The sequence below is a fragment of the Aphis gossypii genome, chromosome 2 (assembly GCF_020184175.1).
Source record: "Aphis gossypii isolate Hap1 chromosome 2, ASM2018417v2, whole genome shotgun sequence".
Lineage (NCBI taxonomy): Eukaryota > Metazoa > Arthropoda > Insecta > Hemiptera > Aphididae > Aphis > Aphis gossypii.
This window is the reverse complement of record NC_065531.1, coordinates 43,274,422-43,287,772: the sequence shown is the minus strand read 5'-3', so window position 1 is coordinate 43,287,772 and position 13,351 is coordinate 43,274,422. Positions and strand designations below refer to the sequence as shown.

The 13,351-nt window shown below is 28.1% G+C and overlaps 1 protein-coding gene and 1 pseudogene across 1 annotated transcript; both read left to right on the top strand.

The window, feature by feature from the left end:
- Positions 1-1,231: 1,231 nt before the first annotated feature.
- Positions 1,232-3,398, top strand: LOC126549793 (uncharacterized; annotated as a pseudogene).
- Positions 3,399-9,088: 5,690 nt separating this feature from the next.
- On the top strand, positions 9,089-12,095 carry LOC126549792 (uncharacterized). The gene is made up of 4 exons (XM_050200168.1): positions 9,089-9,120; positions 9,187-9,377; positions 9,436-9,540; positions 11,971-12,095. Exons 1-4 carry the CDS (start codon positions 9,089-9,091, stop codon positions 12,093-12,095), a joined length of 453 nt encoding a protein of 150 aa, XP_050056125.1.
- The last annotated feature ends 1,256 nt before the right edge of the window (positions 12,096-13,351 follow it).

The following is a 13,351-nucleotide window of genomic DNA, read 5'->3' as shown; positions in this document are numbered from 1 at the left end:
AATAACTATACAAATTACATAGGTGTTAAACAAATTATTTAGCATCAAAATTATCAACCAATTTTGGTAAAAAAAAAAGGAAAAGTAAAAAAAGGACATTTTATTAATTAAGTTATTAAGAAATAGTTGATTTTTTTCTACTGTCACTAGAATTGGTTCAATGTTATTATACACAAATAAGTCACAGGAGTTCAAACCACTACAATGGATTAACAATTGGCATTGAGTATAAATACATGTCTACTTTTTAAAGTTAATTTTCCAGTTGTCTTATCCCATTCCAAATATTTAACATTTATATTTTTATTAGAATCAACTATGGGTTTGTCTTTACATGATATTGGACATTTAATTTCCAATACCTTTTCTATGGTACCACTTTCATTCAAAATAAGTCCATCGGAACTTGCACATAGCCATGGTCGTTTAACATCTACTATTAAACTACAATTTAGTACATCTTTATTGTATATCTGCTTGAATGCTTCTAAAGCTATTGGTTCATTTTGTTGACAATAAGTTACAATTATTTTACCTTGCTTTCTCAATTTGTTTTCCTTTAATAATGTGCTACATAAAATTGATAATCCTTCATCTGACCAGTTCCTGTAAGTCTTTATTTTGTGAGCTTTTGCACTTGCTGATAAACGAAAATCTCTCTCTCTTTTCCATATATCATTAGACTGATAAATTGTGCTATTAAACCCTTGCATCATTTTACTATCATCTATATTTATATACAAATAGTAAAATTATGAGCTTTTAAATCTAAAGGAAATATGTTCAGATTTAAAGTGATCATGTTTAATTTTTGTGCATACAAAATTGTAGATAAATGAATTTGATTTAACTCTACAGTAAAATCAAATTCTAATTGGTTTATTATAAATGAAATGCATTTTTTACATTCTCTTTCTGTAGCTGAAAGACATTCTTCTTTCAACACAGTACTCAAACTACAATGAATGTTTAATATGTTGTGTTCTTCGATAAGAGTTTGATGATCCACTGCAATATCTAATTTGTTTTTTTCAGATTTTAGCCTTTTGTTGGGAAATAAGGATTCAATTGTTTTACCTTTTTTGTATTTTTCTTGGCCAGACTTAGAAGGTTTACCCCATTGTTGAGGCAAATTTGTTTTTGAAAAATCATCATCATTATTAATAAAATAAGCTACAGCACAAATGTGTTTACACATCCCTCCTGCACCAGCAGGACAATAACAGCTAGTATGGGTAACAATCCTATTTTCATTGTCCTATGCTTTCTTATTGCACACTAAATGTGTGGTACGATTTTACGAATGTACCGTGTAAATTTTAAGCATCGATCTATCATTGTTCAGGCTCTACGTTTATTTGTCAGTGAGTTACTCAAGTCATAATATTATAGTCATTCTGCTTGCCGTTGCCGTGAGACTCTCTTATGATTATGCGAGCAGTATATTATCATGTAGGCAATCCACACGTGGTGGATTGCGGACCCCGCGAGATGTGTACGTAAGCTTATAATTTCTAACACTTAAGTTTCAAAGTTATATCATTTTTTTTATTTTACTACGGTGGGTAAAATACAATAATGTGCCATCTCGTGGTTTTTATATTGTTGCCTGTTGGTAAAACAATAAAACTTGGTATAACTTGTTATGTTAGTTTAATGCTGTGAATTTGAAATTTACTGTAGGCATTGACTTATTTTGCTAATTCTTATTTTTTTTGTTATGGTTTTAACAAAATATAACAACAGGTCTATAATTATTATATTCAATCATAATCAATAGTGACCTTAATATAGTTTATTTTCTTGCTGGACTGCAGTGACAGTTGTTGTTGTTTTTTTACATCCAGATTCCGAAGTTTTCTGGTGGATTTTCCTAAAATTGTACTACATAAGCACCTTCTCTTGCGACCAATAGGAGCGAATCATCAGTGAAAAATGTTACAAAAATGGGGAAAATAAATAATAATAATAATAGTAATAGTAGTCATCGGTATTTTTTATTTTTCATTGTATTTTTTTTTAATTTTCCGTGCAATTTTCTTAACTTTTTCTTACATAAGAACCTTCTCCTGGAAATTACGACCCAAACAAAATAAGAATGAGCGAAATCGATCCAGCCGTTCTCAATTGATGAATGTTATGCATTTTTGTCTCTATTTTTATATATATATAGAAGATAGAAGATAGACAGATTATTGTGAACTAAAAAAAAATTCACTTAACAAATTTCATATTTCCAAACTAAAATAACTATAGAAACCATAGATTATATTGATTGTACATCGAGCTGATGTTTAGATGTCTACGTCTACCATAGAGTAAATAAAGACAATGGTATTGAGTTCAAATCCAAGACATCAATGAATAGATTTTGCACTTTTTCTACTTATTCGGTTGACTTTTTAAAAATTTTCTTTCGTAAAAACCTTCTCCAGATAATAACAAATACAACTAAAAAATAATTAGCGAAATCGGTTCAGCTGTTCTCAATTGATGAATTTTTATACATTTTTGTCTCCATTTTTATAAATAAAGATTTTTAATTTCTTTTTTTACTATGACAACGATTTAAGTTTGTATGTCTATTTGCATGCATTTTTAAAAACATTTTAAATAAATGATTTATTTTATTTAAATGGTTGCCATTGACTACCAAAAATAGTTTAGTTGACTATTTGCTGGATAGATGGCGCTTCTGTAATTTCATCACCACCTTGTCATATTTCTCTAACCCGATAACTTTCTCAAATTTTTCGTCCGTAAGAACCTTCTCCGCAATGAGCTCTTCAATTTAAAAAAAAAAATCATAACGATCGGTTTAGTAGTTTCCGAGAACATATCACTCAAAGGTTTTCATTTTCACATTTATATATTAGATTAATATTTTTTTTTTTTTTAGATGAAGAAACATCAAATATAGTTTGTTTGTTTTGTTTGGTCTTCCTCATTGGAAATTCAGTTGTTAGAGGAAAAAAGTCTAAGACACAATGGAAACAATCAAAGCTAAAAACTAGAGACGGATTTATTACCAAAGTATCAAGTGACGCTGAAGTCCAGGAAACTATAACAAGAAGAAGAGAAAAGCTGTCAAGTCTTGGTCACACATTACAGCCCTTTATAATAATTGTTGGAGAAAGCTATCATCGTATTCAAAATTATTTGGTTATTGTTGACTATACTATTTATAAGCTAAACTCTATTACAGCTGCTGACCTGCTGTTGATTGCTTCTTTAAAATATTTTTAACTTTGAACGCAGTATATCCTGTAGAATCCACAGGAATTTGGTTTTTTACTCAAAAAGGGTTTTACCAAATTAAAACACCATGGGATAAAAATTTTACAACTGTTAATGCCCTTCTATCTGGTATAGAAATTCCTATTATGCAAGGAGAATAATATTTTTTATTTAAAATTTTTTTAAAAAATTAATGATTATTAACAGTCAATTGTATTAGTATTAAGTATTTAAATATTTTATAATCTCTGATTTTAAAGTTTCAATAAAAGATAAAGTATGATAAAGTATGATTTCTCAACACTACTGGTGGCACTACTGTTACTATTGGAAGCTTCAGACTAAAATTTTTAAAACAAATTATTCACATAAAAATATTATTATTGAATATGAACCTCTAGTAATTTATTAAGAATATAGGTATTTATTTTTTTTTTACAATAAAATTAAGTTCTGAAGTAAAAATTAAAGTATCCACTGAAGTATTATAATTAATTAATAATTTAATGAAGATTTATTACAAGGTGTTAAATAGGACAAACCTACAAATAATAAAACAAAAATGACTTACCCATATATTATTTTGTATTAAATTGGCGATCTGTATATCTGTTTCAATTAAAGGTACAGGCTGAAATTAAAACTAAACAATTACTTCCATAAAAATATTTATTTTTTTAGTAAAAAAAGGGTTTGTAAAATAGTATAGTGGTACCTAGTTAAATAATTTAAAGAAAATAACAATTAAAAACAAAATTTATCCGAAAATAAAAAATTGAAATATAAAAATTAAATTAATCATAAATGATAGATTATACAAGTTAATTATGTTTTTAATTAAATAATTAAGAAGTGCATGTATAATAATTACTTTAAACTACAAGTAAGTACCTATCTAATTAGACACTATTTTCAAAAAGAGAATAAAATATTTTCCATCAGTTTTCAAAAATTTTAAAATTACTTTAATGATAACAGAATATAAGTCGATTTTTGTTTATGAAACCATGAATAAGTATCAACATAATTGTCATTAAAACAATAAGTACCTATATTACCTACCAATTACCCTTTACGAATAACCTATTTTTAAATTACAATTGATTTATATACTTATGAATAATTATAATATAAAATTACTGAGGGTGAAGGTATCTGATAGATAATATTTTTCCATTGATCAATATTTGATTTTAACTGAGATCGGTGTCCGACACTTGGAATTAATTCCATCATCATGGTTTCAGTGAGCAAGGGTATGGTCTTCATATCTATATTGTTTTCTGTCGAAGAAATATATAAATTCTGTAGATAATTACATTTTGTAATAATTAATTCAATATTATTGGTCTACGAAAATTGAAAAATTTGGTCACATGATTTATGGGAAAACATTTTAGGATCCTCTGCTATAGAGTGAACTGTACACGTATTAAATATTAAAAAATACTTACCACGAAAAACTTCAATATATTGTTCTAAATTCCACGCTTTTAGAAAGTCAACTGCATCGCAGTCTGCCATTATAGTATATAGTATGTAATTACTAATTACTATATTGTATATTAATATTTAAAAAAAAAATAGTATAATAATGTGTAATAACATAAAAATTATAAACAGTCACCAAAGTTAATTACGTAACACGCTAAACGATTAATTGAGACACGAGTCAAATGTGAAATGAATCAATAAAAAAAAATAAAAATCGTCTCCGGTCGACGAGTCGAGTTGACCTATAGACATATTAAGAAATGGACTGCGCATTGAGAGAGAAAACCAGTTTGATCATTGAGTAAGAGAGATAGACTACAACTTACCCCGAATGTGGAAGAAATAATAAAATATTTATTCTTCCAATGCTTGATAAGAATTATTTGAACTGATTGACCCGCCAAAATTTGAATTTAAGTTTAAAATATTTGAAATGTAATTTTTTTTTTTGTCTGTCCATTGATACTCATTATATTCATTTTTGTCACAATAAATTATAATAATTCTTTAAATGTATGATTTAAAATGTTATACAATAAAGGAATTATTTGTTAAAACCAGTTTGTTGTTGTTTAACACATTATATAGTATATTATTACCTATATATTATATTATTTTATATTATCATAAAACTATTTTATTTTATAACATGTGAAAGTCATTATTCATTAGTATCTTATATTTATGTATTCCTCTGAAATGTATTGTTGAAGATCATTGATCGTTATAATAAAAACGCCATCAGGCAGTTTTCAAAAAAAAAAAATATATAAAAGTATTTATTTTTTATACAATATAACATTGTTTTTATTTGTCAAAATACATCTACTCTAACTGTAGTTAAGAAATTGCTCAATTAAATATACTTACATACCTAAGTATTATTAACAAATAATAATATAATTGATAATAAAATAGTATTGTAATACACTTACCTAATTATGTATATAATACCCATCTTATTTATATCTGTGGGTAAAGGTCATCCTAATTGTTGAATGTCTATACTTGACATCGACTCTGTCTTTGTACTGTTCAACTGTTGTTTATAATTTTTTGTAATCAATTTTTCCAAATTCGTACTAGTGTAGCTGTGTCTTGCAAATTTGTATAGTAACTTATAAGTCCTGTAAGGTGCAATTGATTTTTTTTATCATTAAAATATCTATAGAATATTTAAGTGAACAAATGTAGCATTCGAGGATGTCCTACGGTTCCTTCAAAAGTTACACCAATGCATAGGTAAAAGTTTTAGCAGTTTTATTTTAATTTTTAATACATCCTGTCTGTAGTGAGCCGGTCCTGGTGAAGATGGCTCAACAAGATTTAACGACGAAGTCCACTTTGCAGTGGCGGCGCGTGAACAATTTTATAGGATAGACAACAAGATAACCAAAGATATAGTGTTATATCATGAAAAAAGTAAATTACATAAAATAACTATATTTGAATATAATTTAAATCAATTCGCCGATTTTGTTTTGTTGCGAACACATCTATTACATTGTTTATAATGTTGGATCTTTTGATAATTCACCTAACATTTTTTTTCGATAGCTAAAGTAGACAAAGATGAAAGCCTATCATTTGTCATTGAATTTCTTAAAAAGGATTTGATACGTTTTAAAGTACTCATGGATCTTTCACTTGAGGCTGTTGTTGCAGGAATAGTTAATACTAATTGAATAAGTTTGGTGACTTCTTGATATACTTCTTGAAGCTCATCTAAAATAATATTTACAATTATTATAATTATAATTCATTTGAAAAATTAGTAAAAATATTTAAGAAATGTTTTATGTTCTTACTTTTAAATATATAATCAATAAATTCCAAAGGAGCGAAGTATTTCAATGGATCTGCATATATTATGTAAAGTTCATTTTTTAGACGATCTCTATCAAAAATATCTGGATAGTATTTAAAAAGTTGTCTTAATTTTTCTTCTGGAAAATGAACTTTATATGATGCAAACATTTTTTCATTTATTATTTCAACAAATTCTAGTTTTTCAAAATCTTTAAATCTAATATCTATTTGAACAATTAATGAATCAATAATTTCAAACGTAAGTCGACGTAAAGTAGCTTGTTCCTTATTTGTATACTTTAAATCTGCGTTAATTCAATGGAACATTTTATGATATCGTGTATGGAAGTTTCATTTCTCAAATCTTTTAACCGCGAAGTAAGACTTTTAATTTCGTTAACACAATATTTAATATCAGAAGTTGATTTATTTTGTAGAATACACAATGTGTGATCAGTAAATATAAATATTTTACTAAAAAGTACCAACAAGTAAACAAATTTTCGATTGTTCATAATACTCAATATACCAGATGCAGTACAAACAGAAGTAGAATCCCAGCCAGGGTCATCAACTACATGAGATACGGCATTTTTTAGTTCATTGAAATGAGTTTTTATTGTTAAAGCAGCTCTTGAATGATAATTCCAACGAGTATTACATTGATTTGGTAATTTAAATCCTTGTTCTCTTAATAAGACACTTCTTTTAGAAGATCTACTAAAAAATGTGTGGAACATAGTAAGGTTTGCTATGAATAATTTAACATCTTTTATTGTTTTTGCGCCATGAAGTAGAACTAAATTCAATTGATGAGCGTAACAATGTATAAAAATAGCCATTGGATAAATATTTTGTATAATTGACTGCACCCCATTTTTTTCACCAGCCATAACAGAAGCACCGTCATATGTTTGACACACAACTTTTTGACCAATATTCCACTTAGAAAGTTCATTTAGAATTACTTCGGATTAGCCAGCTGCAGTCTTATTTTTAGAAACATCGAAAAATCCTATAAATCTTTCTTCGATCTTATTGTCAATAATATAACGAAAAATTAAACTCATTTGAGATTGGCATGATACGTCCGTAGTTTCATAAAGAACCTTCATTCTCGCGATGTCCACGGAATGCCAATTCTTGTTTTCCTAAAAAACAAACTACATCGATTAAACGAGCTAATATCTTTCTGTTTATGTCCACTTGTTTATTATGATTAATTGCAGTTAACCGACGACTCTCAGATATTGAATGTTCAATCCTATTTTTACCCAGCATATGAAAACTTTCTTTGTTAGTTAGGTGTTTTTTTGAAATTTGGTGTTTTTCAGCTTTACGAACTAAGTTTTTAATATTAGGAATACCATTTATACTCCACTCATCCTCTCCTCTGAACAAGACACATATGTAACAGTATAATTTATTTCTTTCACTACTTCCCGCTAACCAGTTAAATTTTGAATACCAAGACAATTGAAATTTTCTTAAAGTTTTTGCTTCTTTATATTCTAATGACAAATGTAGCGTTGGTCTCTTACCTTTTAAATTGCATTTTTCTTCGTACGAAAAAGAACCAAGACCTTTATTTAAAATAATATCAATAATATCTGACATATTAAGTTTTAAATGTATATCACTTCATTAAGAAAAAAATATAAACATTAAACATGTACTATTAACCACAGTCGGAATGCAATTAAATTATTAAAATATTACGTTGAGACATGTCTCTTTCATACATATAATTTTAGTAATACCCCACTACGTCCCACGTTTACCATGTCATACGCCCGTCATCAATAGTGAGACACAATTCAATATGTCTCGACCGATTTGACGGCGACAAAGGAGCGATTACGGTATAGATAAGATATAAATAAAATTATACTATATATAATTAGTCATACTCGTTATCCACACAGACACTGTTGAGACGAATAAGTGTAAATATAAAATAACATTTTATTTATAAAATTATGAAGAAATAAAATACTTATATAGGTAGGTATCATATATTACAATAAACAACTAATTTTTAAAATTAAATTGTTTGATATTTTTGGGTAGACAATGTCTCATTGTCTACCCTAACGCGCCGCCACTGCCACTTTGTCGTCTATCTTCTTCAGAGAGCGTAAGAAATGTGTAGTAAATAAACAACTCGTTTTTTATAAGTTTGAAAATCAAGTTATTTATTAACTGAGACAGAGTAAAATAATAATAATAACGACTATCCCGATGTGTTGTTAAGTATAGAACAACGCCACCGGTCCATGCATACTTGAGGCTTAACTATGTCTGAATCTTAATACTACCACAACCCTTTTTATATAAAACTAATCATGGACGTAGTCCCAGAATATACGTTTGTGTCATGGTAAACCGGAACACAAGTTTCGTGTTTATTAAGACACGATTATTGAATGCGTATTAGCTTTCTAAAAATTCATATAACTAGATCTATAAATAATATAAATAATATACGTATTTTAATTCTACGAATTCATATAACAAGAATATAATACTAGATCTATAAATTGGATATATGAAATTATTGCAAACAGTATCAGCTCAAAGGTAATAAAAATAAAGTAATATGGTCGAATTACTACATGTCTGTAGCAAATACTAAATTGTTTTTAGTATTCCTAAAAATGAAGAACTGGGTAGTTTGTGGCTCAGTGCTATTAGGAAAGTGGATATTAACTTCAAAAACTCAAAGTATTCCAAAGTTTGTTTTTTGCATTTTGAAGAAAATGACTATACTTTGAGCCTGGTTAACAACAAGAAAGTTCTGAAAAAAAATGCTGTGCCCAGTATTTTTACATTCACAAGTAATACATTTGTAGTATTGTTTAAGAATTTCAATTAAAATTGATTATTATTTGTTAGAAATTCGTAAAGAACTATTTCCCAAGACTGCGTGTGCCATAAATATTGGAACGATTGATGTACCTTGTTTCGAGACAGATAATTCAATTCCTTTGAGAGACCGAGGTAAGTTAATGAAATATTATGTATCCAATATAATATGTTAATATATTATTATATTTATTACATTATTAACAAAGAAAAGTAAATTTAATAAAATAGTATTTAACTACAATTAGTTTAGTTGAACTATTCTGAAGTAATTATCAAAAAAAAAAATATAATCTATATACATATAGGAGACCGCCCCGATTCACTCATCAACGCCCAGACTAAACCGCTGGGTATAGGGACTTCAAATTTTGTACAGAGGTTCCTTAAGCAACGTATAGGCGCACTAAGAAAGGATTTTTCAAAATTCGCATTTTAAAGGGTTGCTAAAACGGGGATTTTGAGATTTACGATGGAAATTTTGTTTTTAATTTTTGTTTATAAATGGTTGCTATAACAACTTGATTTATGTGTCAACACATTTATAACTTTATTATTACAACTAATTATTGTGTATAAAAACATGATAACATGAAGTCGTAAAATACCCACGCATTTACGCATACACGAGGACAAGGTGTTTTACTTATTATTTTCGAGTATTAATTATTAATGCGTCTTCATATGCGCACCCCAGTTTATGTACGGTTATTTTTAATTCTTATCTAAAATTGTTTAAATTCTTACAAATTAATAAAAACTAATTAATATGGTTGTCGATGTGAGCTGGTGGCAGCAGGATAATTATTGTTGGTATTTATTGAGGTGTACCTCAATGATGAACTGTATGAAAAATTTGGATCAGAAAGTAACCAAGATTGCAAGTTAAAGCTCTGCACAAAAATGTAATAAACGCTATAGTTATCACTGGGAGCGCTAGAGGAGATATAGTTTTAATCCCGAGAATTAAAAAATTCCAACTGATTATCCCTTTGAATTAAAAAGAATACAATTCCCACTCAAAGTTTGCTTTGTTATAACTATTAATAAGTCTCAAGGACAATCATTGAGCATGACAGGGATTGACTTGAGAGAAGAATGTTTTTCACATGGACAGTTCTATATCACATGTTCTAGAGTAAGCTCTGCCAGTAGTTTGGTTATTTTAACCCCAAAAGGCAGTACTAAAAATACTGTTTATAAAGAGTTATTGAGATGAATAAAATATTTCAATATAAATATATTTTTTTTTGGTTTTTATAACACCATAATGTTAAGTATTTTTTGCCGACAAATTACAATATTACAATACATAGGCAACCAAGGATCAACATAACATCTAAAAGCAGACTGTAATAATTATAAAAACTGATAAAATAAAAGTTATAGTAGGTAACACAAAAAATGTACAAGGGCAAAGCCGGGTTATTCAAGATTTTTGAGAATCAAAACCTAGGTTAGGATTATGTATTAATTGATTATATTAATCTACCATATTATGTCAAACTTAGTATAACTTTGATACTTTATTAGAGTTAAATCATACACTTACGTACAAATACCACTAGGTCCGCGATCTACCGCAGGTAGATTACCTACCTGATAATATACTGCTGCGAATCAGAATTTTTATTCCGGGCAACAGAAAACTTAAGATAAATCTAGAACATCATCCATCGAATATTAAATAACGTATTGAACAAAGTCTAAGTCATAAGGAATTGGCATTTTTAAAGGGCAACGAAGTGCAAAACATGAAGTAAGCAATACGAAGTCTGCCGGGTCAGCTATTATTATTATTAATATAATATAAAAAAAATCTCGGTTTTCACCTGAGGTGACTTTTGCGCGGGGCAACGCTGGGTGGGACAGCTAAAATTTACGATGGAATTTTTGTTTATAAATAGTTGCTATAACAACCTGATTTAAATGGTGATACATTTACATTTAGTCATTTTTGTCCCAAGTGGAAGAACAACCAATGTAGTATTATATAAGGAGGTGCTTCAAATTCTTCAATAATAATATAAAAATATAATAATATTCACGGCCTATAAATATATATGTTATAAATGAATTTACAAGTGCTATGTTTATAGCAAAACATACGCATACACACACAAAATTAAATTGTTCTATTTCCCAAGACTGCGTGTGCCACAAATATTGGAACGATTGATGTACCTTGTTTCGAGACAGATAATTCAATTCCTTTGAGAGACCGAGGTAAGTTAATGAAATATTATGTATCCAATATAATATGTTAATATATTATTATATTTATTACATTATTAACAAAGAAAAGTAAATTTAATAAAATAGTATTTAACTACAATTAGTTTAGTTGAACTATTCTGAAGTAATTATCAAAAAAAAAAATATAATTTAAAATATAATAAAAAATATAAATAATAATAATAATAATTTTAATAATGTTAAATATGTATAATTGATTATCTTTATTTGACCAAGATGTAAGATATATAAAAACAAAATATAATAATAATAATTTAACTATGCTTAGACTATACAGTAATCATAATTAATTATTTTTTTTTTATTTAGATCTATCTGAAGAGGTAAATACTATTGAAATAAGTATGGCTGATTTGGACAAGAGTACCGTTATGCAAGAATCAAGTAAATTTATTCAAACAAATAATACAATTATAAATCGTAGTATTAAGTAGTCATAATTTTATAGTTATTGTCTTAGGTACCAGTGTATTTGATGGTCAACCTGAGGCATCAACTTTGAGGAGAGGGAAAATTCCATTAAATCAAAAAGCCAGGTATTAATTTTATGCTCTACATTGAAATTATACATTGAAGTAACATTATGATTTTTACATTTCAGTAAGAAAAAACATTATGTTGGTGATTTTAAACTGAATGACTTAGATTCACCTAACAGGAGGTATAAGTATTGGTTGGCAACCAAAAGAGAAAGTAAAGCGAAGAATGATAAAATTTGGAGATTAAAAAAAGAGAATAAAATATTGAAAAATAAAGTGATAACTATGGGACAAACCATTGAACATTTAAAAAAGGATCGTCATATTTCTGAAAACTGTTTCACATTTCTGAAGGTTAGGTTGTATCTTTATAAATTATAACTAAACACTGGATTTATGTTTTTTTTATTAATTATAACTAATGTATACTGTGTTGGTGATCGATTATTGAAAAAGTTTATGTTATAAATAAATATTATATGTTTTTATAAAGTTTATGAATACAATATCTATTAATAATTTGTGTTGTAACTTACTCAATGAATAGTTCAAAAGAGAAAATTAACTATTGGTGAATGTTTATCTTATACTTCTTTCATGTGAGTTGGTGATGTTGTGTATGAACATATAACTAAAACATAATAAAATGTTTAAATGTATTTTTTATTAATTTTTGACATAGGAAACATTACCTAACGCTGAAAATGAATTGATTAGACCAGCGGTCGCCAACCGGTGGTCCGTGTGAAAATTTAGGTGGTCCGCGGAAAAATTTGAACCTAACTTACAATATTATTTTATTAATCTTCCAGCTAGCGCGTGTCGTAGTATAACCACTATATGAAAAAGTATAATTGTATCATGTTGCTGTGTAGGGTCTGTATTGTAAACGGCATAATACAATCATCATTATCGTGTATTTATAAAACTATAAAATGTCACAAGACCTTAAGGCCCCTACACACAGTATGATCTGGTCGGGCCGACAGGATAATTTGGTCAGGTCGGATGTCGTATCAGGTCGTGTGTAGACGTGTCGTCTGACCATGATCCTGTCGGGTCTTGTCAGGTGGCCGTTCCATCTGACCGCCGGACCATCCGATCAAATCATATAGTGTGTAACACTGTCGGGCGGATTTTGCTTATCAGTCGGCTTTTTGTCGTTAACACGATAACTCGTTTATGCCGGTGTACGGTGCAATTAGTGTAAA